The following is a 23,407-nucleotide window of genomic DNA, read 5'->3' on the forward strand; positions in this document are numbered from 1 at the left end:
GGTATCCAACTGGCTGGGCACCAGGCTAAGCACCGAGAATTTAGGAGTGCGCATTATCAACCTAGGTCAGTCTCATTAGAAGCTTAGCCTAGTAATTATGCTACCCCCTTCTTCATAAGAGGAAATGGAGGATAGGCTCTGAGAGATTACCTGTCCAAGGTCACACAGTGTTGGAAGCTTATAAGAACCGAATTATCTCATGTCAAATCTTTACTATCACTAAGCTGTTAATGGACTTTTATGTAAGACTTTTTGCTAAGTCCTCTAATTTTTTCCAAATTTTTTTTCAAAAAAATTTTTCAAATACTTTTATCTTGGAGTACTAGCTTTATAGTCAACCTCTCTGCTGCCTCTTTTCATAGTGTTGACTAGAGAACAGGTGGTGCTTTTATACTCTTAACTGCCAGGTATCTGGAGAATTAAGGGGTGAAAAGCCAAGTCCCAGGCGAATGGACATTTTTGAAGGAACAATAGCATCCCTGACACAAGGACAGACTGTAAAGTTCGGGGCAAAAAGCTTATCCATTGCCGAGGGAAGCAGTTTGTTTTTTCACCTTCTCTTTGCCTTTCTCCACCATTTCCAAGGGTGTTTAGTTAGCGGTGTCTAGCCCACTGGCTCCAAGAGGCCGGAATATCTAATTTGTATTCGATAGCACAGCCCCCTATGGTCTCTTCTTGCCTTCTCTTTTGCATGCTTTTTCACTTCTTCACTCCTGGCAGATAATCTCTACATACATGACGGTTTTCGTTGTCGTCTATCGCCATACGGACTAGGTTGCCTTATGGCGACCTTGACAGACACCAGGGTAGGAAGCCCGGGGGAGGGGAGAGGCGGTCAGCTCTGTAAGAGAAACCTTCAGACCGCTCCGAGGAGGCGCTACAAGGAGGAGGAGACCACCAAGGTCCACTCAGCGTTCAGTTTTTAAAAAGATTGACGGGATGTGTACCAACTGTCTTAGCGCTAGCTTCTTGCGCGGTCTCGCGAGATACGAACGTCTATGTGGAGGGGGTGTCAAAGGCTCCGCTCTGAGTGGGGGATGGGAATATCTGTGGCGCAATCATTGCGCGAGATTGGGCCATGGTCGCCGGGGCTATGCTTATATCTCGCGATATTTCAGTTGCTCCGGTCTGGAACTGGAGGCAGCTTCTCGCGAGAGCCCGTGCTGAGAGCTCCGTGAGGCCCCGTGTGTTTGTGTGTGTGTATGTGTGTTGGTGGATGTGAGTACGGGGAAGCAGCGGCCGCCATTTCAGAGAGCTTGCCGAAGCTGTCGCAGGGGTGGATCCTGAGCTGCCGAAGCCGCCGTCCTGAACTTCCGCGCGGGCTCCTCTAATCCCATTGTTTCTTTTAGATTCGCTCGGGCCTATCCGCCCTCGGAGCCCGAAATTCGGGCTGGGCGGTACCGCGGCCTGGGCCTAGCGGCTTAACAGTAGCAACAGCGGCAGCAGCAGCAGCCCCCCCCCCTTTCCGAATACGAGCATCCTAGGGGCCGGAAAGCCCGCACAGGTAAGGAGATGTCGCGGGCCTGTGTATTGTCAGAGCTTTTCAGAGGTTTGGGTTTTGTCTGGTTTGAGGGGCACTCTTTAGGCGGTCTTTAAACACTGCGGGGGGGGGGGTTGGCTCGAGTAATCGGCTGCATTTCGGCGACCGCGCCCTTATTTTCCGGTCGTTTCGATTTTAGGGTTTTTGGGTGGCAAGGACCCCAGAGAGGCTTTGGGCGGATGGCGACCGGTCCCTTCGAGGCCTGGCCGGCCGCGACCTCCCAACATGGCGCCAGCCGAACGCTACCACGGCATACAACCCCTCCCAACCGAGGGAGTTTCCCTTTGCCCCTAAAATGGCAGCGCGGGTTTTTCGCGGAAAGAGGCGGTCTAAACTCGCGGCGCGCGGGTTCTGTTTTTGGAGTTAATTGTGGGCTTTTTTTTTTTTTTTAAAATCGTACATTTAATGTATTTCCGTGTGTTCAGTCTTGGAGACATTTTAGATTTAATTACCAAGCCTGGTTAAGTGCATCGTGCCACTTGACTCATTCGAGGGCTTTTTGAAGGTTTTTCTGAAGTTTTGGAGTTTGTCGGGTAAGGAGATTGAGCGCCGTTGAAAAATGTTTACTCACTTGAATTACCTTTCTTATTTTCTAGGCGATTAGAGAAAATGGCAGACGATATTGATATTGAAGCAATGCTTGAGGCTCCTTACAAGAAGGTGAGAAAAAACATGTCGGTGAGGTTTATATATTTCTTAATTTAGCATTATCACGAAACTACTGCTGAAATGTAAACTAACATCCCCGGAGCCCTCTTGATTTATCTTATCAGAGATGCATTACGTGTAACTTACAAAAGTAAATATATGCTATTGATGTAATAATATTGTGCAGTAGTTTCACTTCAGCGTGATGAATAAATGCCCATCTATCTCTCTTTGTAGACTTGCCTAACGATATCTCACCTCTACTCCCATGAATTCACCTTTGATTCCAGTGTGAACTGTCAATCATAAGGTAGTAATTGAGTGACTTATCGCTGTACCGTGGTCCCCTAGGTAAAATGACTCAACTAAGAATTACCAGCTCCAGTTTGGTATAGCAAAAAGGTGAATGTAGTGGTTTGGGAAAATAGCAGGGGTCCAAGAATAACAAAGCATAACCAGTCTATGGCAAGCAAATCTTAAAGTTTTACAAGAAGAAATGGGTGAGATTTAAATTTTTTTTTCTATATATATATGACTGGTGATAGTAAATACTGAAACAGGCAGGTGATGATCTGCTCAGTTAAAAATTACTGAAATTCTTGGATCCCTGAATAGAAAAAAAATTTTTTTAAAGCAAAGGAGGCAGTATCACAACTTAAGAGTCACTTGATGACTGTTCTACTGTGCTCCGAATTGTTTTATTTTTACTTAGTCCCTGCCATAATATTTCACACTAAAAGCTACAAAGGAATAATTTTGGCTAGTAGTATAGTCTGACCCATTTCAGTATCACAGTAAAAGTAAAGTGTCTTTTCATTCTTTCACCAGTTGGTGGTGAAAATAGCAGTATGCATGCATTATCACTGGTGTCGCAAACTGTAAGCTTTGTAAGTTAGCACTTATACTTCTATAACTGATGTGATCAAACTTTAAAAAACAAACATTGCGCTAAACCTTTTAAAATAATACATCTGTTTTGGAGTGTATAGCACGACCATGTGGTACGAGTTTGGATGAATTCTTTTTAGCTTTAAATAGTGTATGTAGTTTTGTAATGCTTAGACTCTTGAAGAACTACTTCTGTTTTAATGTTAAGATTCTTGTGTCTTAGTTTAACATGGATGTAATTCCATGTAAACAGGTATGGAAGTAGGAAATGTTTAGGTTGGACTGGTGGATTATTAATTGACTTTCTTGGGTTCTTGGGAGTCAACATTACTAAAGCAGTGTGAATCCCTGTTTGCTTCAGGGCGAGATGTGTGACAGAGGTGGCATCAAGCTCTTACAGTCCCAACCCTCCAACGGAAATGGGCGAAGATCTCAGGAATGGCATCGGTCACAGGAAATCGATAGTGGCTGGCTGCTAGCATGGCCACTTGGGGCTTAGGCAGAAATAGAGCCATGGTACTGACCAAAGGGACCATAGCACATGGAATAAAACTCAAAACAGGACTTCATTCATGTTTTTAGAAATTCTATTTAACCACTTCAACAACTGTAAATGTGGATAACTTAATATCTAACTATATAAGAAAGTAAAATTTAACATGTTAATATGCATTTTTATTTTTGTATCTTGATGACTTAATTGTAAGCAACAAAGTGGTTAAACACGTTCCCATCTAAATTTTTTTATAGCCTTCCATGTTAAACTATAAACAAGTAATTAGTTTTAAAATTGTTTTGTATTTTCTTATTCCTATTCCCTTTACCCTTTGACAACTTGAAATGTTACCACTTCGTCCTCATGATGTTCTTCTATCAACCCTGCTTAGGATGAGAACAAGTTGAGCAGTGCTAACGGCCATGAAGAGCGTAGCAAAAAGTAAGTTATAAGAAGGGACCTGGGGTGGGGGGACCTTTATATGATTGAGATCTTAAGTTGTGTTCCTGTGGCTGTAGCATCAAAGTTCTCTTCAGAAGCTTTTTCTTGTCTCTCTTAGAGAAGTCGTTCTTTACCTTCTGAAGGGATGAGAAACTATTTGAGGCCATGAAACTATGAATTCTTTCCCTAGATCTCAGGATATAGTTTCAGGGATCTTTTGGACACCTTCCCCTCCAAGTCTGTCCACGACAATCTGGATAAGAGTTCCTGTATTAGAGTTTGTCTTTGTCTTAAATTTATAAACTGGGCTTAATATTTTGGTGGTGTATCCATAAAACTTCCATATCCACTGAAGATGGGTTAGGAAGAAGAAAAGGTAACAAATAACAGGCCTGTGGAAAACATTGCTTTAAAGGAGTCAGAGCTGTGAATTATTGATGCATCTTGCTGCTTAAAGGCCCTTTTTTGTAGCAACATTACAGCATACTTAAAGTACTTTTTAGGTGCCTTTTACATGGCTTTTGTTGCTTAAGCTTTTAAAACTTTATTACTTGAATAGTGGAAATGGAGTTTTTTTTTAAAAATTGTGCATATTAATGCAATTTACCGTGTTAAATGAGTAACCTGTAATAGTAACTAAGTGCTATCGACTAGAATACAGTATTTGATGTTTCAATGACAGCATAAACCAGAACCACTTTATCAAGTTGGATCCTATTTTTAGAGTATTCTTCCTGCTCTAAAAATTAGTGACTCTTAACATCACATGATCATGTTATAAGCTTCAAGTTGTTTCAGTAGCCTATTTTGTGATGTCATTAATTTGTAATGTACGTGACTCCATCTAATGGAAAACGACAACAAAATGATAACATAGTCTCTTATGTGATTTTTTGGCTCTTTTCCTAGTAAGAGCTCAAAATGCTTCATAATACACTACCTTAAATTCCTCACAACTTTTATTAGGTAGGTTGAAAGAATTTCACAAAAGAGATGAGAAAATTCTTAAATTGGATTATGTGGGCTTTGTTATGCTGATTATTTTATTCTTAACAATTCCCAGAAAAAAGGTAATGGATTTAAAATGATGCAGTTTCCAGAAAATGTTGGGTTTTGTTTTGTTTTGTTTTTTTGTTTTTGGTTCAAAGTTGGGTAGAGGGTCTGTTACAGTCACAACAGATTGTGGGAATTAATCACATAGGGTTTAGTCTTGAATTGTTAGGATTTAAGGCAGTCAGCCAATTATTGCATTGTTTAATGTTACCTGGTTTTAGACGTTTTCCCTAAGTAAGAGTTTCCTAATTAATAGTTTTAATTCCCAGTTGGTAATGAAAACCTAGAAAGGACTATCCACATAAATTGAAATTATCCAATCTAGGTATCAGGCCTATTGGGTAGGTAAAGATCTTACCCTAAGTGCCAAAAGGATGAGGACATGCACTTTGGTCACAGAGTTTTCTTTGTTTGACCATTCTCAGATGTCACTCCTTGCTACTAACTTGATCTCCGGCTTGTATTTGTTTTCATTGTGCATCTAAGCTCATTAAGGCTATCAAGCTTTTACAGGAAATTCAGCATCAAGGTCTCCATGACTGATGCTTTGTGGCCTTTATTTAATGTAGAGTCTTGTGATACTGAATAGAAAAATGGATCTTTGATTGGCTGTAGGGTAGCCAATATAAGGGAATGTCCTTTTGAAATATCCCAACTACCACCTAGTATCGTTTTAAATGTACAAATTGTTTGTCATATTTCTCACTCTCTGTTAAAGCTGCTTAAATAAATGGCTTTTTAGTTCAATCAGGAACTTCTCACCCATTTCTCTAAAGGGAATTGAGCTTTCAAATTTATTTTAAAGTTATGTAGAAATTTTCATATTTAAGTTTAGATAAAATGTAAAAATGACAGTGTTCTGCACATTAAGTGTTCTGCATGAATTCTCCAAAAGGAAAGTGCCATGTTGCATTTTTTCATCCTAAAACTTCATTGTCTTAAAAACAATTGAGTGTTGGGATATAGTTCTAAGAAAAAATGTACAAACTGAGGAATTTAAAGTTGACCAACTAGTATATGTTTTCTTTGAAAAAAAATAGTTCTGATTTTCAATACCTACACTCAGTTGTATTCTGGTAGTAGTAGAAGGAACTAAGTTTAATATAAATTGGTTATGTTAGCCTGCTTTCTGAGAGCTATACCCCTGAGTTTGGCAAGAACTCAGAGTATATCTTTTAAGTATCTGAGCTTGCCTTCATGGGAATATTATTTGTTAGTGTAACCATTTTCAGAAAGTCTAAAGTAGCATCCATTCAGTTAAGCTCTTTAGGAATTACTCAAAAGGATAACAATAAAATGACACAGTTGAAATATATTGGCTACTGTGTGTGGATTATCTATAAATTTTGGAATAAATGACTTTTCTATTTTTTTTCTTATTTTCCAGAGTACTTTGCATTTAAATTTTAGATCTTCTTACATGGAAGAGGTCAAATCCAGTTATAGCAAAACACCTTTACAGCAGAGGCCATATAACCAAAAAGTCCAAAGGCCCAGCCCAGTGGACCATTTACTTCAATGATGTTCAGTACAAAATTCCACTGCCACTAAAGACTTTGGAAAGTCCCTTTTAAGTTGTAACAGGATTTGACTATTAGTGTGGATTTTGATAACCCTTCTTTAGTTAACTTAATGTTCTTTCAAGCTGCAATTTGTTATAGAGAAGTATATTGCTTTCTTAATTTTTTGTCTGGGCTTTTATGAAGAGGATCATGCTTCTGAATGTCTTAGTATGTTGCTGTCTTTTTAACTGTCTGGGGTTGCCTTCAGATGTGGGTGGGGACTCATTTGTAAAAAGTTCCAGGAAGACTTTTAGTTGAAGTTAGCTCCAATTTTCTAGTCCTTTCCTTTGGCAGAGTAAGTTTTGGGCCTCAAAAGACATAGATTGGGAGGTTGGCTGCCTCTCTGCTGTGGACCGTCTATGAGCAGAGCAATACTTTACTTGTCTGTCCTTTTTGTGGGGGATGGAGTTACTTTTTACTTTGTCCCCTGATTGATTATATGTAGGACTTTTGATGATAGCTATCTCACAGAATTTTTAGGCTAAGACAGTGTCAGGTGTTGCAGGCAACAAAGTTGGAATGTAATCTGTTGCCCTTTTGGGCATTGCTTTGATGACTTCTATATAAATAATGAGTGTAGCCTAATTTTCTGTCATGTGCTACCTAGCATATACATTTCTGACAGTCAGGTGGATTATCTTGAAATTTTAGACAAAGTTTCTGCCTCCTTGGAAAGCTCTACATCTCCTTGTGATTGGAGTGTGGGTTTCAAGATTCCAGAAGGTGGGTGTCTTCATTTTCTATTTTCAATGCACTCTAAGATGACCTGCTTACAGGTTCTCTGAGGCAGACTTCAATTGCTCTTATGCTAACTTTGCTTTGATAAGGACTAAACAGTTTAATTAAATTTTCCAAATGATGTAGAGTTGTCAAAATGTTTATCTTTTTAGCCACTACAAATTGACATTTTAGCAGAATAAGTTTATTTTTAAATGTCTTTGAATTTATACTGAAATATCTGAAGGCACCTCTAAAATTTGGGTGATGACAAAGAGGTACAGATGGTAAGATTTAATTACAAAATGAACGGGTGGTATACTGTGAAGAATACAGAAATGAACAGAAAGATATGACTGACTGGCTTTTTTTACCTTTCAGAGTTTGAGATTTTATAAAGATTGATTAAAGGTGTTGATCCTTGTTTTTGATTGCACCCCACAGGCTTGTATAAACTGGCATGCTCCATTTTCTGGTGTATTCATTATAGCTTTAAATAGAACACATCCAAAAAGGTCACAAAAGTCTAGGTGTGTCAGAATGCATTTTATTGCATTAGTTACATTGTTCTTTGTCAATACTTGTAAGTTTGCCCATGAAAACCAAAGTATTGATGCTTGTATGGCCCTTTCAAGTAGAAAATACTCATATGTCTAAGTAGGGTCAAAATTGGCTCACATAAAGGAAGTTAAAATGTTTTCAATAATTTTTATGTATGACCCATTGTTACTTAATACTTTATTGTAACTTTGATTTTATTACTGTATCTAGTGGATTACAGTAATATTCGTTGGCCAGTTACATGTTGGTCAAAGTTTATTTAAAAGTTCAGGTTTCAACAAATGATTTCCTTGTTAAAGCTGTACCTGACTCTCAGGAGCAATCATTAGAGTTTCTGCTCTCAACTGATTGTCAACTGACTTCTGATTTTCAGTAGTAGAAGACAAATTTTGCATTACCTAGGAATTATTTTTTCCATAAGTATGATTATTTATCATTGTATAATAGTAAAAATAGCAAGATAAATTTACAGAAAGATTAAGATTTCTGACCATAAAAGGAAGTATATTGGAGCACTTTTTCAAACCAGCAAGATAATGGTAATTTTTTTTCTTCTCAGGAGGAAAAAAAGCAAGAGCAGAAGTCGTAGTCATGAACGGAAAAGAAGCAAAAGTAAGGAACGGAAACGAAGTAGAGATAGAGAAAGGAAAAAGAGCAAAAGCCGTGAAAGGAAGCGAAGTAGGAGCAAAGAGAGGAGGCGGAGCCGCTCAAGAAGTCGAGATCGCAGATTCAGAGGCCGCTACAGAAGTCCTTAGTATGTAACTATAATTTGATGATTTTGGTTTGAGAGTCATTCTCTAGGTATCCAGAAAACATTTAATCTGAGTAATGTACATTATAAAATTTTTGGTTTTTAATATATCTAGTTAAGAAGCATTAAATAAGGATATTGGCGTTGAAAAGACCTAGAAAAACAGCACATGGACCGATATGTAACTTCTGTTTTACTAGGCATACAGATTATTTTCTGTTACTCAAAATATTTTAACTGTATGCCAATCCAAACTAGACCAAAGCACTAGAATGCTTAAAAGACTTGATACTGTAGTGCCAGAATTTAAAAGCTTAAAGGTATGTGAGCTATTTCAAATACTCTTTGCTGAACATAAATTTATTTAAGATTTTAAAGCTCAAATAGATAAATTACTAATACATATGATCAGTCAAATATGTAATTTATGAATCTTTTCTGGCTGTTTCCAGTTGAAATGAAAGATCCTTTGTGAATCTGGTGTATGCTCCTTGATAATGAATTTGGGGGCTCATCACATTGTATTTGAGTTTTTTAAAATGAGTAAAACACTCAAAGTGCTTTGAAATCTCTGTGGAAATTTGATTGTAGTTTAACAAGTTGGAAACATGGTTTACTAGAGTCATTTAAAAAACTATGTTAGTAAGTTTGGAAGGAATCTACCTACAACTCTTAACAAAAGGATTGAATCCAGCAGTCCTTAGCCCTTTACCTTTATTCTTTTGTCTTAATGAATATACTACTGTAAACTGGGGGGAGGGGATGTATTAAAATAAGCACTCCTAAGTTGAATGGGTGGAGATGGAATTGAAAGACAAAGACGTGCATAAGAGTTTTGACTCTTTGACTTGGACAAGGTAACGCTCTAAGCATTAGTTTTCTCATTTTTTAAGAAAGGTAACTACTGACAGATGAACTTCAATGAGTATTGAATTGACAAGAGAATGAAAATAAAGGATGCACAATACTTAACTGCTATTCATGAAATGTTTGGGTATTATTTGAAGCCATTAAAGTTAGTAACATTTTGGGTTCTGATTCTGGCTCTTTAACCTTTAAAATAAAAAGGATTGAACTCCTTGTTCTCGAGTTCTTCCTAACTGTTTATTTCACAAACATTTAAGAGCTGAAAGAGTACCACAATGTTTTAATTCCGAATGATTATTTCTGGGTCGAATTTATTGAGATTTACCATATTTGTTTTTATCAGAATTAAATGGGGAAAAGGACTACCTTAATAAATTCTGTGTATTATGTATCTGTTTTAGTAATGAATATTTGAAGTCGGCCTATAATCCTGGTCTGACTTAAAAAATGATTTAGTTCTTATGTCTGGTTTCATGTGATCTTTAATTTAGTCAGTAAATTTATATTCTTAACTGTGATTGTTAGTTTGAATTGTGAAGGACCCATTTAATATAAAATTTTATTTGGAGCTGCTTGGGTGTTTCAGGTATGCCTAGAGTCCATGAAAACAAGTCCAAATGTGGATAACATACCACTAGGTACTTCGATTTTGCTACCCTTCTTGAAAAGGAGAGTAGGATGAGCACTAAAGGACATACGACTTGTCCCATTAAGTTAATTTGGTCTTTCAAAATTAAAAAAAGGCCCTAAAACTATAAGGCCTTTTTAGAATTCAGAATAAAACTGGATCTTAGAATAATTATATGATCTCTTTTGAAAACATTGCTTTATTATGTCAAGTACACAAAATTTTTTTTAAAATCCTAATGAACTTTACATCTTTACTATGGAATATTTTGTCACAAAGAAGTGAAGTATGACACAAACTGCTTTCATGCAGTCTCTCAGATTTACTGTTAAATGGGAAAGTTGGATTTTAGTCCCTCTTTAATAATTTCTCAAGAAATGTATTTATGAATTTTGTGTGTATATACATATAAATACATAAATTCCTGGGAATGGATCTGCAAAGATTCATACAAAATTGTTAACTATAGTTACTCCTTGTAAATAAGATTTATTTTCACTTAAAAAAAAACCAAACCTCAGGAATTTATTCATAAATGTGTAATTAAGAAAAAACAGTAGACTGAAAATGATAGAATTTTCAGAATCTGAAAAATACTGAGGCTGTAACCTTTGGTCTTGGCACCTCTCAGTGGTCCAGGATGGATAACTATAAGAGCAGTTGCCTGGGATAAAGTTAAGAAAAAAAAGTCTCTTATTTCCTCTTCATAATTGAGGTGGAAAAAAAAAATCAGCCTAAACAATGTTAAACTTGCTGGAGAGCGCATGAACGCGATCTTAGCAAGACCCTAACCCTGTAACTAGTGTAATTTTGTGTTTCCTTTTTAGCTCCGGACCAAAATTTAACAGTGCCATCCGAGGAAAGATTGGGTTGCCTCATAGCATCAAATTAAGGTTTTTAAACATACTTCTGAATTGTTTAAATTGTTTTTCAAGGAACTAATGTGGTGTACTTGTTTGGGTAATTTCTGAAACTTTTTAACTTTGCAGCAGACGACGTTCCCGAAGCAAAAGTCCATTCAGAAAAGACAAGAGCCCTGTGAGGTAGCTGTTGTCCCTATTTTTTTTTTTCTTTTGGCACTTTCAGCTTTTATAAAGCTTTTGCAACTTATGCTGCTATTAAATTTATTAACATTTAATAGTTTGGACTGTGTTAAATCAGTGTGGTTGTGTAAGTTTTCATTTTAGTTTCCTATAAGAATGGAGTAGTAACTACAGTTTTAAGATACAAGGTGGTATTACATGTGCTCTTAAATCCCTTTTAAATAAAAGTTAATGGTAACTATAGAAACTTGAAATAGACTTGCCTCTGCTTATCTTTCAAATTAATAAATTTTGAGTTACTAAAATTGCATCATGGGAAATTGATTGTAACAGACATGAGTTTTCACTAATCTCTCTGTTGAGATAAAGTAATTTCCAAAGTCTTAACCAAGTTGACTTGTTTCTGAGTAGTAGTAATCTTAGGTTTGTAAGTTACTTTCTTCTTAAATGAAATGAGACTTACTTGTTAAGTCTATCATTTATGTTCATTCAAGGAAAATTTTGATAAATGGCAGCACTGATACTCTTTTCTGGCTTCCCTTAAAGGGCACCTTTTAATTTATAGAGTTCATTGTCTGTTATATTTGTTACTTGGTATATTCTAATTCTAGGATTTCATGAAAACCTTAATGATTTTAAAAGCTCTTTTTGTACCTACTGAGCTTTTTTTTTTAAACTCTTTAATACTTACTCTTCTAAGAAAATCCCCTTTTGGGGCGCCTGGGTGGCTCAGTGGGTTAAAGCCTCTGCCTTTGGCTCAGCATGATCTCAGGGTCCTGGGATGGAGCCCCGCATTGGGCTCTCTGCTCAGCAGGGAGCCTGCTTCTTCCTCTCTCTCTGCCTGCTTCTCTGTCTCCTTGTGATCTCTCCCTGCCAAATAAATAAATAAAATCTTAAAAAAAAATCCCCTTTTCTCGTTTTCTGGATGTAGTCTAGCTTTGTACCTATGTTTTATAGTTTAAAATTACTTGTTAATTTACCAAAGAAATGCACCAGAATTTTGTAGGTGGCATACTTCAAAAGCACCTTCTTGAAAATGTCCAGAATGTGGATAAGAGCATGTTTGTGCTTTTATCTTTAGCTATTCACTTAGAACCTTAACCCTTTAGTGATATTTTATAAGAAGTAATGTTAATAGGCACTTCTGTTTTATTCCTTGAAATTCATATAATTTCATCTCTTGTGCTCTTTTACTTGGGCACTTTAATTTCCTCTATATAGTCAGAAGTGCTCTTGATTGTCAAGGCTATTTGTAAAAATGAATAAATTGAATTCCACTACTTGTATTTATTTAATTTCCTGCCTTTCAAACTTGATTTGTAGATAGGTATGGTTTCTGTATTTTATAACCATCAAGAAACATTGCTTTGGGTGTGCCTGGGTGGTTCATTGGGTTAAGCCTCTGCCATTGGCTCAGGTCATGATCTCAGGGTCCTGGGATCAAGCCCCGCATCTGGCTCTCTGCTCAGCAGGGAACCTGCTTCCCCTTCTTTCTCTGCTTGCTTCTCTGCCTGCTTGTGATCTGTCAAATAAAATCTTTAAAAAAAAGAAGAACATTGCTTTGTATACTGGGTTTATAGAGTCTTAGAAGACTGATGCGAATAGGGGCACCTGGGTGGCTCAGTTGTTAAGCTTCTGCCTTCGGCTCAGGTCATGATCCCAGGGTGCTGGGATCAAGCCCCTCCTTGGGCTCCCTGCTCTGAGGGAAGCCTGCTTCTCCCTCTCCCAGTACCTCTGCTTGTGTTCTCTTGCAGTGTCTCTCTCTCTTTCAAATAAATTAATAAAATCTTAAAAAAAAAACAAAAAAAGACTGATAGAATAAGCAACCAGGTCATGATTCTATATATCTGTCTCAATTTGTTAAATAAAAATTCAGGGGGGAAATGAGAATAAAATAGTTCTTATCATCTCAGGTTAGTCGTTTATGATTGTCAAACTTTATTTCACTTCATGGTTTTATGGTTTTGGACCATTCTGACATTGTAGCTAGTAAGTGGTTAAAGACTATTCTTAAACTCTAAGGCTAAGGCTTCGGATTGGTCTTTTACTAATCTGGAGAAATTACCATTTGTAAGACTTGAGATGCCAATGGACTTTTGTTCTGAGGTCATGTAAGATGCTAACGAAAGAAACATTAGTAGTTATCTTGTTGAAGGAATTGAGTCACATTGAATAATTTTATGGATATTTTGTATAAATCTTAGTGAAAATGGGTTTGCAAGGGACACCTGGGTGCCTCAGGCAGTTGTTTCTCCCTCTCAGGTAGTGATCTCACCTCCTCAGTAGGGGGTGGGGAGTCTGCTCCCTCCCTCTGCCTCTTGCTTGTGCATGCGCTCTTTCTCTTCCTCACTCTCAAATAAAATCTTGAAAGAAGAAAATGGGTTTGGGAATAATGATAAGCTACTTGCAAAGTTTATTCTGTTCTCTGAAAATCACAAGGTTATTTTTAGAATAATTTATAAAAGTGCATTGTTTTCTACTTCCTGTTAGGGAACCTATTGATAATCTAACTCCTGAAGAAAGAGATGCAAGGACAGTTTTCTGCATGCAGCTGGCAGCAAGAATTAGGCCAAGGGATTTGGAAGAGTTTTTCTCTACAGTAGGAAAGGTAAGTTTTTAGTCTGTTTAGGGAGGTTGAATAAATGGGAATTGTGAACAAAATGTAATGTCAGTGTATTAGGTTAAATTAGAGAATATTTAAACACCGAATCTTTTAGTAGAATTCAGTTAGGGAAACTTTTGGGGAACATTTCTATTTTGCTATTTTGCCTCCATTGGAATTTAATAGTGTTGGAATTAATAACTGTTAACCACACATTGATCAAAAGTAGAAAAAAAAAGAAGTGGACTGACCTGTTCCCTTAGTTAAAACATTGAGGGGCACCTGCTAGTTCATTTGGAACATGGAACTCTTAATCTCTGGTCACAAGTTAATGCCCCACTATGGGTGTAGAGATTACTTAAATTTAAACCATGTGATCTGTTAAATTTTTTTTTTTTAATGGTTTACAGTGGATGGTTGCATAAACAGAAGCTTATGTTAAGTGTGTGTTTTGTTTTTAGGTTCGAGATGTGAGAATGATTTCTGATAGAAATTCAAGACGTTCCAAAGGAATTGCATATGTGGAGTTTGTTGATGTTAGCTCAGTGCCTCTAGCAATAGGATTAACTGGCCAACGTGTTTTAGGAGTGCCAATCATAGTACAAGCATCACAGGTAATCATTTGCTTGGTTAGGAATTTGATTAACAATTGTGTTAAGAAACCTGCTGTTGCTTAGTATTACGTTATAGTGTCTTGCATAATCATTAATTATTTGAGTTAGATGTTTTCAGAACAGCTTTTTTTTCCTTAAACTTTCTTTTGGTTACTTTGATAATCGTATAGTCTCAACAATATCCTGTTTTAATATAAGGTTTAAATACCTATTTCATGAAAAAGACATGAAAACATGGTGTAGATTTTTTTTTTTGATTTGTGATAATTTTATTAGTTGGGGATAGAAAAACATTTAAAAACACATTTACTCGTTCAAATGGAATGATTTTGACATTTTTCAAATGTTTTTTTTTTTTTTTTAAGATTTTATTTATTTATTTGTCAGAGAGAGAGGGAGAGCGAGCGAGCACAGGCAGACAGAGAGGCAGGCAGAGGCAGAGGGAGAAGCAGGCTCCCTGCCGAGCAAGGAGCCCGATGTGGGACTCGATCCCAGGACGCTGAGATCATGACCTGAGCCGAAGGCAGCTGCTTAACCAACTGAGCCACCCAGGCGTCCCTGATTTTGACATTTTTAATAAATTTAGTTTTTTCAGTGTTTTTTAATACACCTGTGTAGGATTTTGTAAAGTGTTAAGAGTAGTTTGAGCAGCTTTTATTTCTACCATTTTTTAAAGGTAAAATGTTTTGAACTAACCTTGTGAATGTTTTCTGTTTAAAATTTCTTCTGTTTAATTCCTCTTTGCTGGTACTTTATAGTAATCCTATACTGCCTTTGGGAAATGAAATTAGCGTTAGTAACATTAGTGTGTTTAAATGTGGAAAAACTGAGATGTATTATTTTATTACAAGAAAGCTTTTTTAGGATACCATTATTGATAATTTGTCACTGCTTGCTAGCTCAGGTGTTTTTTAAATGGTGATTATAGGATTTAAAGAATATTTTCGAGCAACACATAATAAAATAGTCATTTTGATAGCTTTACAAACCACTGAAATAAGTAACTGTAACTCTTAAAATAATCTGGTTACTTCATCAAATTTTCATATTCTAAAGTTATGTACAAGCCTTGGAACCAGATCTTAAATTCCAGTTTTACTCACTGTTAATAAGCTGTATGTAACATTGGTCAAGTTTGTAGCTTTTGTCATATCTAAAAGATAATAGGTTGTTTAGTGTTTTCTAAAACACTTAATATTATTTATTATAACAGTGGGAAAATAATTGTTAGGAAATGGGAAAAATTACTTCCTTGAATCCTTGAATCATTTCCTGCAATGGAGGACAAATTTATTTCTATTTATTTATTTTAGATTTTATTTATCTATTTGACACAGACGTGGGGGGTGGGGGCACAAGCAGGGGGAGTGGGAGAGGGAGAAGAGACTTCCCTCTGAGCGGGGAGCCTGATACGCAGCTTGATCCCAGGACCCTGAGATCATGACCTGAACCAAAGGCAGATGTTTAACAACTGAGCCACCCAGGCGCCCTGGAGAATGAATTAAATGGTGTGTAGATTGTCATGAAGAGGGCTAGAGTCCTCAGATGAAAATGAGGATTTTGTTTTGTTTTGTTTTGTTTTGTTTTTTAAGATTTTATTTGACAGAGATCACAAGTAGGCAGAGAGGAGGAAGCAGGCTCCCTGCTGAGGGGAGAGGACCCCCCCTCCCAATGTGGGGCTTGATCCCAGGACCCTGGGATCATGACCTGATCCAAATGTAGAGGCTTGAACCCGCTGAGCCACCCAGGTGCCCCTATCCCAGGACCCTGAGATCATGACCTGAGCTGAAGGCAGCGGCTTAACCCACTGAGCCACCCAGGCGCCGCTAAAATGAGGTTTTGAGTTGATTTAACTTTAACCTCTTTTGGACATTGATACTCAAAATTCCTCAATCTGTTAATATGAAAAGGAACTTGTGGTAGAATATGAATTGATAACCATTACCTTGAGAAAGACTTCCTTTGGAAAAAAATGACAGCTAAACTGAATGCTTTGCTCGATGTGATTTTACATTGACAAAAAAGCCCCTTTATGGCAGCCAGCCAGTTGGTGTTCACTGTACTTTGAGTAACCATGATTTTGAGAATACGTTAATTTTGATGAACAACGAATTCCGTGAGACAGTCTTATTTTCCGCATTTAGTATGTCTGATATCAGGATGCATCTCATTTAGATGGCATAGTGTACTTTCAGGATTGATTTCATTTTACATATGAAATGGAGTGTATGATTGCTTTATATAGGACTTAACGCTTGTAAAACTTGTAAGTTTTTTATTGTGGCAAAATATGTATCTTAAGCTGGATAAAATACTGAAGTTTTTTTTATAAAATTGGCATTTGAACCATTTTCTTAAAATTTTAATTTAGTGCCATTAATCAGTCACATGTAAATGGGAGTATTTGTCCTGTGTATGACTTAGTAAACTTAGTGTAATTTCATTACTAGTCTTTGATATTATTTGTCATTAAGCAAACCTAAAATGAATAGGATTTTACTATGATTAAAATGATTTGGATTAGGGGGCCTGGGTGGTTCAGTCGTTAAGCATCTGCCTTCAGCTTGGGTCATGATCCCAGGGTCCTGGGATCAGGCCCTGCATCCAGGTTCCCTTATCCCTGGGAAGCCTGCTTCTCCCTCTCCCGCTCCCCCTGCTTGTGTCCCCTCTTGCTGTGTTTCTCTTGGTCAAATAAACAAACAAAATCTTCAAAAAAAAAAAAAAAAATGGGGGCGCCTGGGTGGCTCAGTGGGTTAAGCCTCTGCTTTCAGCTTATGTCATGCTCCTAGGATCCTGGGGTTGAGTCCCAAATCCTGCTCTCTGCTCAGCAGGGGGCCTGCTTCCCCCTCCCCCTCTGCCTGCTTCTCTGTCTACTTGTGATCTCTTTCCCTGTCAAAAAAATAAATAAAATCTTAAAAAAAAAGATTTGCGGGGTGCCTGGGTAGCTCAGTTGTTAAGCATCTGCCTTGGCTCAGGTCATTATCCCAGCATCCTGGGATTAAGCCCCTCATCGGGCTCCCGGCTCAGTGGGAAGTTTGCTTCTCCCTCTCCCTTTCCCTGCTTGTATTCCCTTTTTTTCTGTCAAATAAATAAAATCTCTAAAATAATGATTTGGATTAGTGCTCTGTGATGTGCATTTTTTCTTACAACTTGCAGGCAGAAAAAAACAGAGCTGCAGCAATGGCGAACAATCTACAGAAGGGAAGTGCTGGACCTATGAGGCTTTATGTGGGCTCGTTACACTTTAACATAACTGAAGATATGCTTCGGGGAATCTTTGAGCCTTTTGGAAGGGTAAGTCCATTATTTTCAATGATCCTTGATAGGTTCTTCTTACAATATAACTGCATAATAATTCTGTGTTTCTACTTTGTCATGTTTCAATGAGGTTTAATAGTAAGATGGGAAAGGGTGGTTCTGAGAGGGTTTTGTGGCATCTTAGATTAAGGTAGTATCTCTGAAAGAAGGATAACATTTGAAGATCAAGAATCTTTTAGTGTTGTCATTCATAATGCTGCAGTGAAATGCATAGAGTATTAGAAGCAATCACTTTTTTCCAAGTCAATATGAATGATGAAAGTTTCCAGTGCATTTGGAACGAGAGATTTTGTTTTCCTTGGTTGGGTCTTTGGGGGAAGGGGGGTTATTATTATTATTTTTTTTAAATTAAAGATTTATTTATTTATTTGACAGAGATCACAAGTAGGCAGAGCAGCAGGCAGAGAGAGGAAGGGAAGCAGGCTTCCTGCTTGAGCAGAGAGCCCGATGTGGGGCTCGATCCCAGGACCTTGGGATCACAACCTGAGCTGAAGGCAGAGGCTTTAACCTTAAACACTGAGCCACCCAGACACCCGGGTTTTTTTTTTGTTTTTTAAGTGTAATCTATCTCACCAATGTGGGTGCCCAAACTCATGGCCCCAAGATCAAGAGTTTCATGATGTTCTGACTGAGCAAGCTAGGCACCCCCTGTTGATGATCTTTGGATGCTTGTTTTTTGGCCTTTGGGAACGTTAAGGTATATGTACAGAACCTTTTCTCTATCTACTCAGTTAAGTAGTTAAACTTCCTGTTCAGTTGGTCCTCGTTTTATCATGACATTTTATTTTAGAATAAATGTTAATAATAGTGGGTTGTACTGTAGTTTAAAATATTATGTGGCTGTGGATAAAAATGTTGGTAACTTAATACTGCATCCACTACTAATTTTCATTTCCCTTGGATATACTTTTCCACTATTTCCATTCAGCCCCTTTGTTAAACTGTTTAAAGAGTGCATAATGGTAAAAGTTGGGTATTGACTGTGGGCTTTTTATTAAATTAAATTAGAAATGAGCACACACTTTGCATACAAATCTTTTTTTTTTTTTTCATCAGTGACTACAAAGTTAGTGCATTCATGAAATTACCGGACATGAAGAAATAGAGTACATCCATGCTGTATTATAATTTTTATGCTCTCTGTGTATGAACAGCTATATTGAGATACTGGGGTATAGTACACAAACCATGTACTTCATCTGCTTCAAGTGAACAATTCATTGCCTTTTAAATGGCTATCCAGAGTTGTGCAGTGATCATCTGCATTCAGGGTTGATTTTATTCTTCATATTTTTTAGAAGATTGATTTATTTGGGAGAAGCAGGGTTGGGGACAGAGGAGATAATTTCAAGCAGATTGAGTGTGGAGTATGACGCAGGGCTTGATCTCTAAATCATGAAATCATGAGCTGAGCTGAAACCAAGAGTCAGGCACATAACTGCCACCTAGTTGTCCCTGTTTGTAAGATTTTTATTTATTTTTTATTTTGTCTCTCTTGAATTTTGTATTTGTCAGAGAGTACGCATGCACACAAGCTGGGGGAATGCAGTCTGAGGGAGAATCATGCTCCCCCTGAGCAAGGAGTCTGTGGGACTCCATCCCAGGACTCCGGGGTGGGATCATGACCTGAGCCAAAGGCAGATGGTTAACAGATTGAGTCACCCATGTGTCCCAAGATTTTTAAATAACGTTTACACCCACTATTTGACTTGAACTCAAAACCATGAGACCACGAATTGTGTGAACTATTGACTGAGTCAGCCAGGTGCCCTTGTTTTTAGTTATTCCAGCATCTTGGACAATTTGTCATGTCTGATATAATTGGGAATTTTGTGTTTTTAGCATAATGGAAAGAAAACAAAATGTTAATTTCTAGCATCTGATTGTAGTTTACAAAGGACCTCTGGTTTTTAGTGTTGTGTTTTGTTCTGTTTTGTTTTTGTTTTTCTTTTTTTATTTTTTATTTAACAGATAGGTATCACAAGTAGGCAGAAAGGTAGGCAGAGAGAGGAGGAAGCGGGTTCCCTGCTGAGCAGAGAGCCCCATGTGGGGCTCTATCCTAAGCTGAAGGCAGAGGCTTTAACCCACTGAGCCACCAGGCGCCCCTAGTGGTTTGTTTTTGAGGCAGAAGATTGTACTTTTTATTCCACAGTGCATAACTTCTTGTTTGAGAAGCATCTAGGCTTTCAGAAGTACTTTTGGAGATGGGTTGAGATGATTTGTTTCTGTTTTTAGGTGGGGAGACTTTAAATCATGTTTCAAGGAATAAAATGCTTTTGCTTCCTCCTTTGCAGTTACATAATAATTGTTTTTATTTTTTAGATTGAAAGTATCCAGCTCATGATGGATAGTGAAACAGGTCGATCTAAGGGATATGGATTTATTACGGTAAGCAGTTACTGTTGTTAACATTATGATTTAAAATTTGATTGATTGAATGACTTTAGGTTTTAGACCAAAGTACTATAGTAATACTTTAGTTATTGATAGTGGGAAAAGGTGCTTGGTTCTTTTTTCAAATGGTTGAAAATAGTTTGCCTTCAGTAGGCATTTATACCAAATGTTGGTGCTTGCTTAGCCAGTTTTCTCTTACCGTGAATATAGTTAATTTATATAGCTAGTATCCACAAGATTGAAATTTATGACCCCATTATGAGGTTTTTTTGGTCTGTAATATTTTCTGTGATGTTTCTGGCAGTTGAATGCAAGTGTCTTGATACTCTTTTTTTTTCCATAAATGAATTTTATTTTTAAAGATTTTATTTAATTATTTGACAGAGATCACAAGTAGATAGAGAGGCAGGCAGAGAGAGAGGAGGAAGCAGGCTCCCTGCTGAGCAGAGAGCCTGATGTGGGGCTTAATCCCAGGACCCTGGGATCATGACCTGAGCCGAAGGCAGAGGCTTTTTTTTTTTTTTTTTTTAAGATTTTATTTATTTATTTGACAGACAGAGATCACAAGTAGGCAGAGAGACAGGCAGAGAGAGAGGAGGAAGCAGGCTCCCTGCTGAGCAGAGAGCCCAATGTGGGACTCGATCCCAGGACCCTGAGATCATGACCTGAGCCGAAGGCAGCGGCTTAACCCACTGAGCCACCCAGGCGCCCCGAAGGCAGAGGCTTTAACCCACTGAGCCACCCAAGCACCCCTGCTTTTTTTATTTTTATTTTTTGGTTTTATTTGATGGAGAGAAACATGGCGAGAGAGGGGACACAGGCAGGGGGAGCGGGAGAGGGAGAAGCAGGCTTCCCAGGGATCCAGGGATCAGGGAACCTGGATACAGAGCTTGATCCCAGGACCCTGGGATCATGACCCAAGCTGAAGGCAGATGCTTAACGACTGAGCCACCCAGGTGACCCATGTCTTGATACTCTATCTTACTTTTTTATTATATGGATGCATCTCACTACCACCATCAGGGTGGCCCAGTTGATTAAGCATCTGTCTCTTGAATTCATCTCAGGTCCTGATCTTAGGGTCCCAGTGCATTGGGCTCTGCACTGGGCATGGAGTCTGCTTGAGATTCTGTCTTCCTGTCCTGCTGCTCTTCCCTATGCTCACACACGTGTGTTCTTTCTCAATAAATAAGTAAATGAAATCTGAAAAAAGGTGTTGTCCAACCATCATAACCCGTTCCCTGATTAGGGTGTTGGGTGGCAGCTGGAATAACTGTTTGAGTGGAAGTGCCTCTTTAAAAGTAAACCCTCCTGGGACGCCTGGGTGGCGCAGTTGGTTGGACGACTGCCTCCGGCTCAGGGCGTGATCCTGGAGTCCCGGGATCGAGTCCCACATCAGGCTCCCAGCTCCATGGGAAGTCTGCTTCGCTCTCTGACCTTCTCCTCGCTCATGCTCTCTCTCACTGTCTATCTCTCTCAAATAAATAAATAAAATCTTTAATTAAAAAAAAAAAAAAAAGTAAACCCTCCTATGTTCTATTTCCTGATGCTATTTAATTACATAATAGAGTTTTTCAAATATTTGATGTTTAGAACTTTGAAAAGTTCTAAGAACTGCTGTTACTAGTGTAAAATGCAGGTAGATTGTCACCATTGCTGCAGCCATAGGGAAACAAAATTTAAATATAGACAGGTTCAGTTCTCTCATTCTTTTTTTTTTAGATTTTATTTATTTATTTGACCCTGGGGGGGAGGTTATAAGTGGGAGAGGGAAAAGCAGGCTCCTTGCTGAGCAGAGAGCCTGATGCGATGCAGAAGTCAGAGGCATAACCCACTGAACCACCCAGGCAACCCTGCCATCTGACTCGATTTTTGCCCAGGTCATGGTCTCAGCGTCATGAGAGCCATCCTTGCATTGGGCTCCACACTGGGCATGGAGTCTGCTTGAGACTCTTATCCCTTCTCTTCTCTTTCTAAAAAAACAAACCTGTTTTTTAATGATAGAGAAAGTTTTATTGGTCATTTGGTTATTTTTATTGGTCTTCATACACTGGTGGAAGGACAAAAGTTGTTTACAAAACTGTTAGTATGGGCGTTTGGGTGGCTCAGTTGGTTGAGCCACTACCTTCAGCTCAGTTCATGATCCCAGAGTCCTGGGATTGAGTCCCATATCCGACTTCCCCTCCTCCGGGGAGCCTGCTTCTACCTCTCCCTTTGCCTGCCACTCCCCCTGCTTGTGCAGGTGGACGTGTGCTTTCTCTATCAAATAAATAAAATCTTATCAAAAACTGTTAGTAACTTTTTTTAAAAAAAGATCTTTCTTGAAAGACAGAGAAGAGGAGCAGAGGGAAGGAGGAGGGAAAAGGCGACTCCCTTACAGTAAGCAGGGAGCTCAATTTGGGACTCATTCATTCCCAAGAGTCCAGGATCATGACCTGCCCCTATTAAAAACATCTTATGATACAAGATGGTATAGGGAGGGAGACAAACCATAAGAGACTCTTAATCTCACAAAACAAACTGAGGGTTGTTGGGGAGAGGCGGGTAGGGAGAGGGTGGTTGGGTTTTGGACATTGGGGAGGGTATGTGCTATGGTGAGTGCTGCGAAATGTGTAAACCTGGGGATTCACAGACCTGTACCCCTGGGGCTAATAATTCATTATATGTTAATAAGAAAAAACAAATCTCTTTAATACCAACTATGTGTGAACTGTTTGCTATGATTTAGTTATCTATGTACAAAGCTTAGATTATTTTAATTTACATGATTCTGCTGTGTGTTCATAAATGTTTTGTTAAATATCTAATTTTTTTCTCAGTAGAAAATGTTTGGAGTCATACTGATGAGATACTAAGCTGTGGGATTGTTGGGAGGTTGTTGTCATTATTGTGTCGTGTGTGTGTCCATCCCTCCCCCCCCCCCCGTTAAAAATGAGAATTAATGTGCAACTAAGTTTGTGTTTGCATCCTGGGGATTAAGAATTTCCATGATTTAGAGAAAAAAATATTTTTATGATTTTATTGGCAATAAAATGACCCACAATTTTGTATTAATAACAGCTGAGTGAACTTTTAATTTTTCTGTTTAAAGATTTTGTTTAGTTATTTGACAGCAGAAGCAGAGGAAGCAGCCAGTAGAGGGAGAGGCAGGCTCCCCGCTGAGCATGGAGTCTGTTGTGGGCCTCCATCCTAGGACTCTGGAATCATGACCTGAGGCTGAAGGCAGTGTACTTAACTAACTGAACCACCCAAGCACACCAATAGCTCTTTTTTTATGATAGGAA

At 38.2% G+C, this 23,407-nt stretch overlaps 1 protein-coding gene across 4 annotated transcripts in view; it reads left to right on the forward strand.

Annotated features, from left to right (window-relative positions):
• Nucleotides 1-1,180: 1,180 nt before the first annotated feature.
• Nucleotides 1,181-23,407, forward strand: part of RBM39 (RNA binding motif protein 39) — a 33,581-nt gene continuing 11,354 nt past the window's right edge. For 2 of the 4 annotated variants that reach the window (XM_044263122.1, XM_044263123.1), the window contains exons 1-10: nt 1,181-1,504; nt 2,137-2,200; nt 3,964-4,013; nt 8,466-8,660; nt 10,980-11,045; nt 11,142-11,195; nt 13,686-13,803; nt 14,259-14,411; nt 17,568-17,705; nt 20,052-20,117. In XM_044263122.1, coding sequence (XP_044119057.1) covers nt 2,150-2,200; nt 3,964-4,013; nt 8,466-8,660; nt 10,980-11,045; nt 11,142-11,195; nt 13,686-13,803; nt 14,259-14,411; nt 17,568-17,705; nt 20,052-20,117 — 891 coding nt within the window. In that variant the 5' untranslated portion in view covers nt 1,181-1,504; nt 2,137-2,149. The remainder of the gene's footprint in view (nt 1,505-2,136; nt 2,201-3,963; nt 4,014-8,465; nt 8,661-10,979; nt 11,046-11,141; nt 11,196-13,685; nt 13,804-14,258; nt 14,412-17,567; nt 17,706-20,051; nt 20,118-23,407) is intronic. The other 2 variants (XM_044263124.1, XM_044263125.1) reach the window with 1 other exon arrangement.

The sequence above is a fragment of the Neovison vison genome, chromosome 8, assembly GCF_020171115.1.
Source record: "Neovison vison isolate M4711 chromosome 8, ASM_NN_V1, whole genome shotgun sequence".
In the NCBI taxonomy this organism is placed as follows: Eukaryota; Metazoa; Chordata; class Mammalia; order Carnivora; family Mustelidae; genus Neogale; species Neogale vison.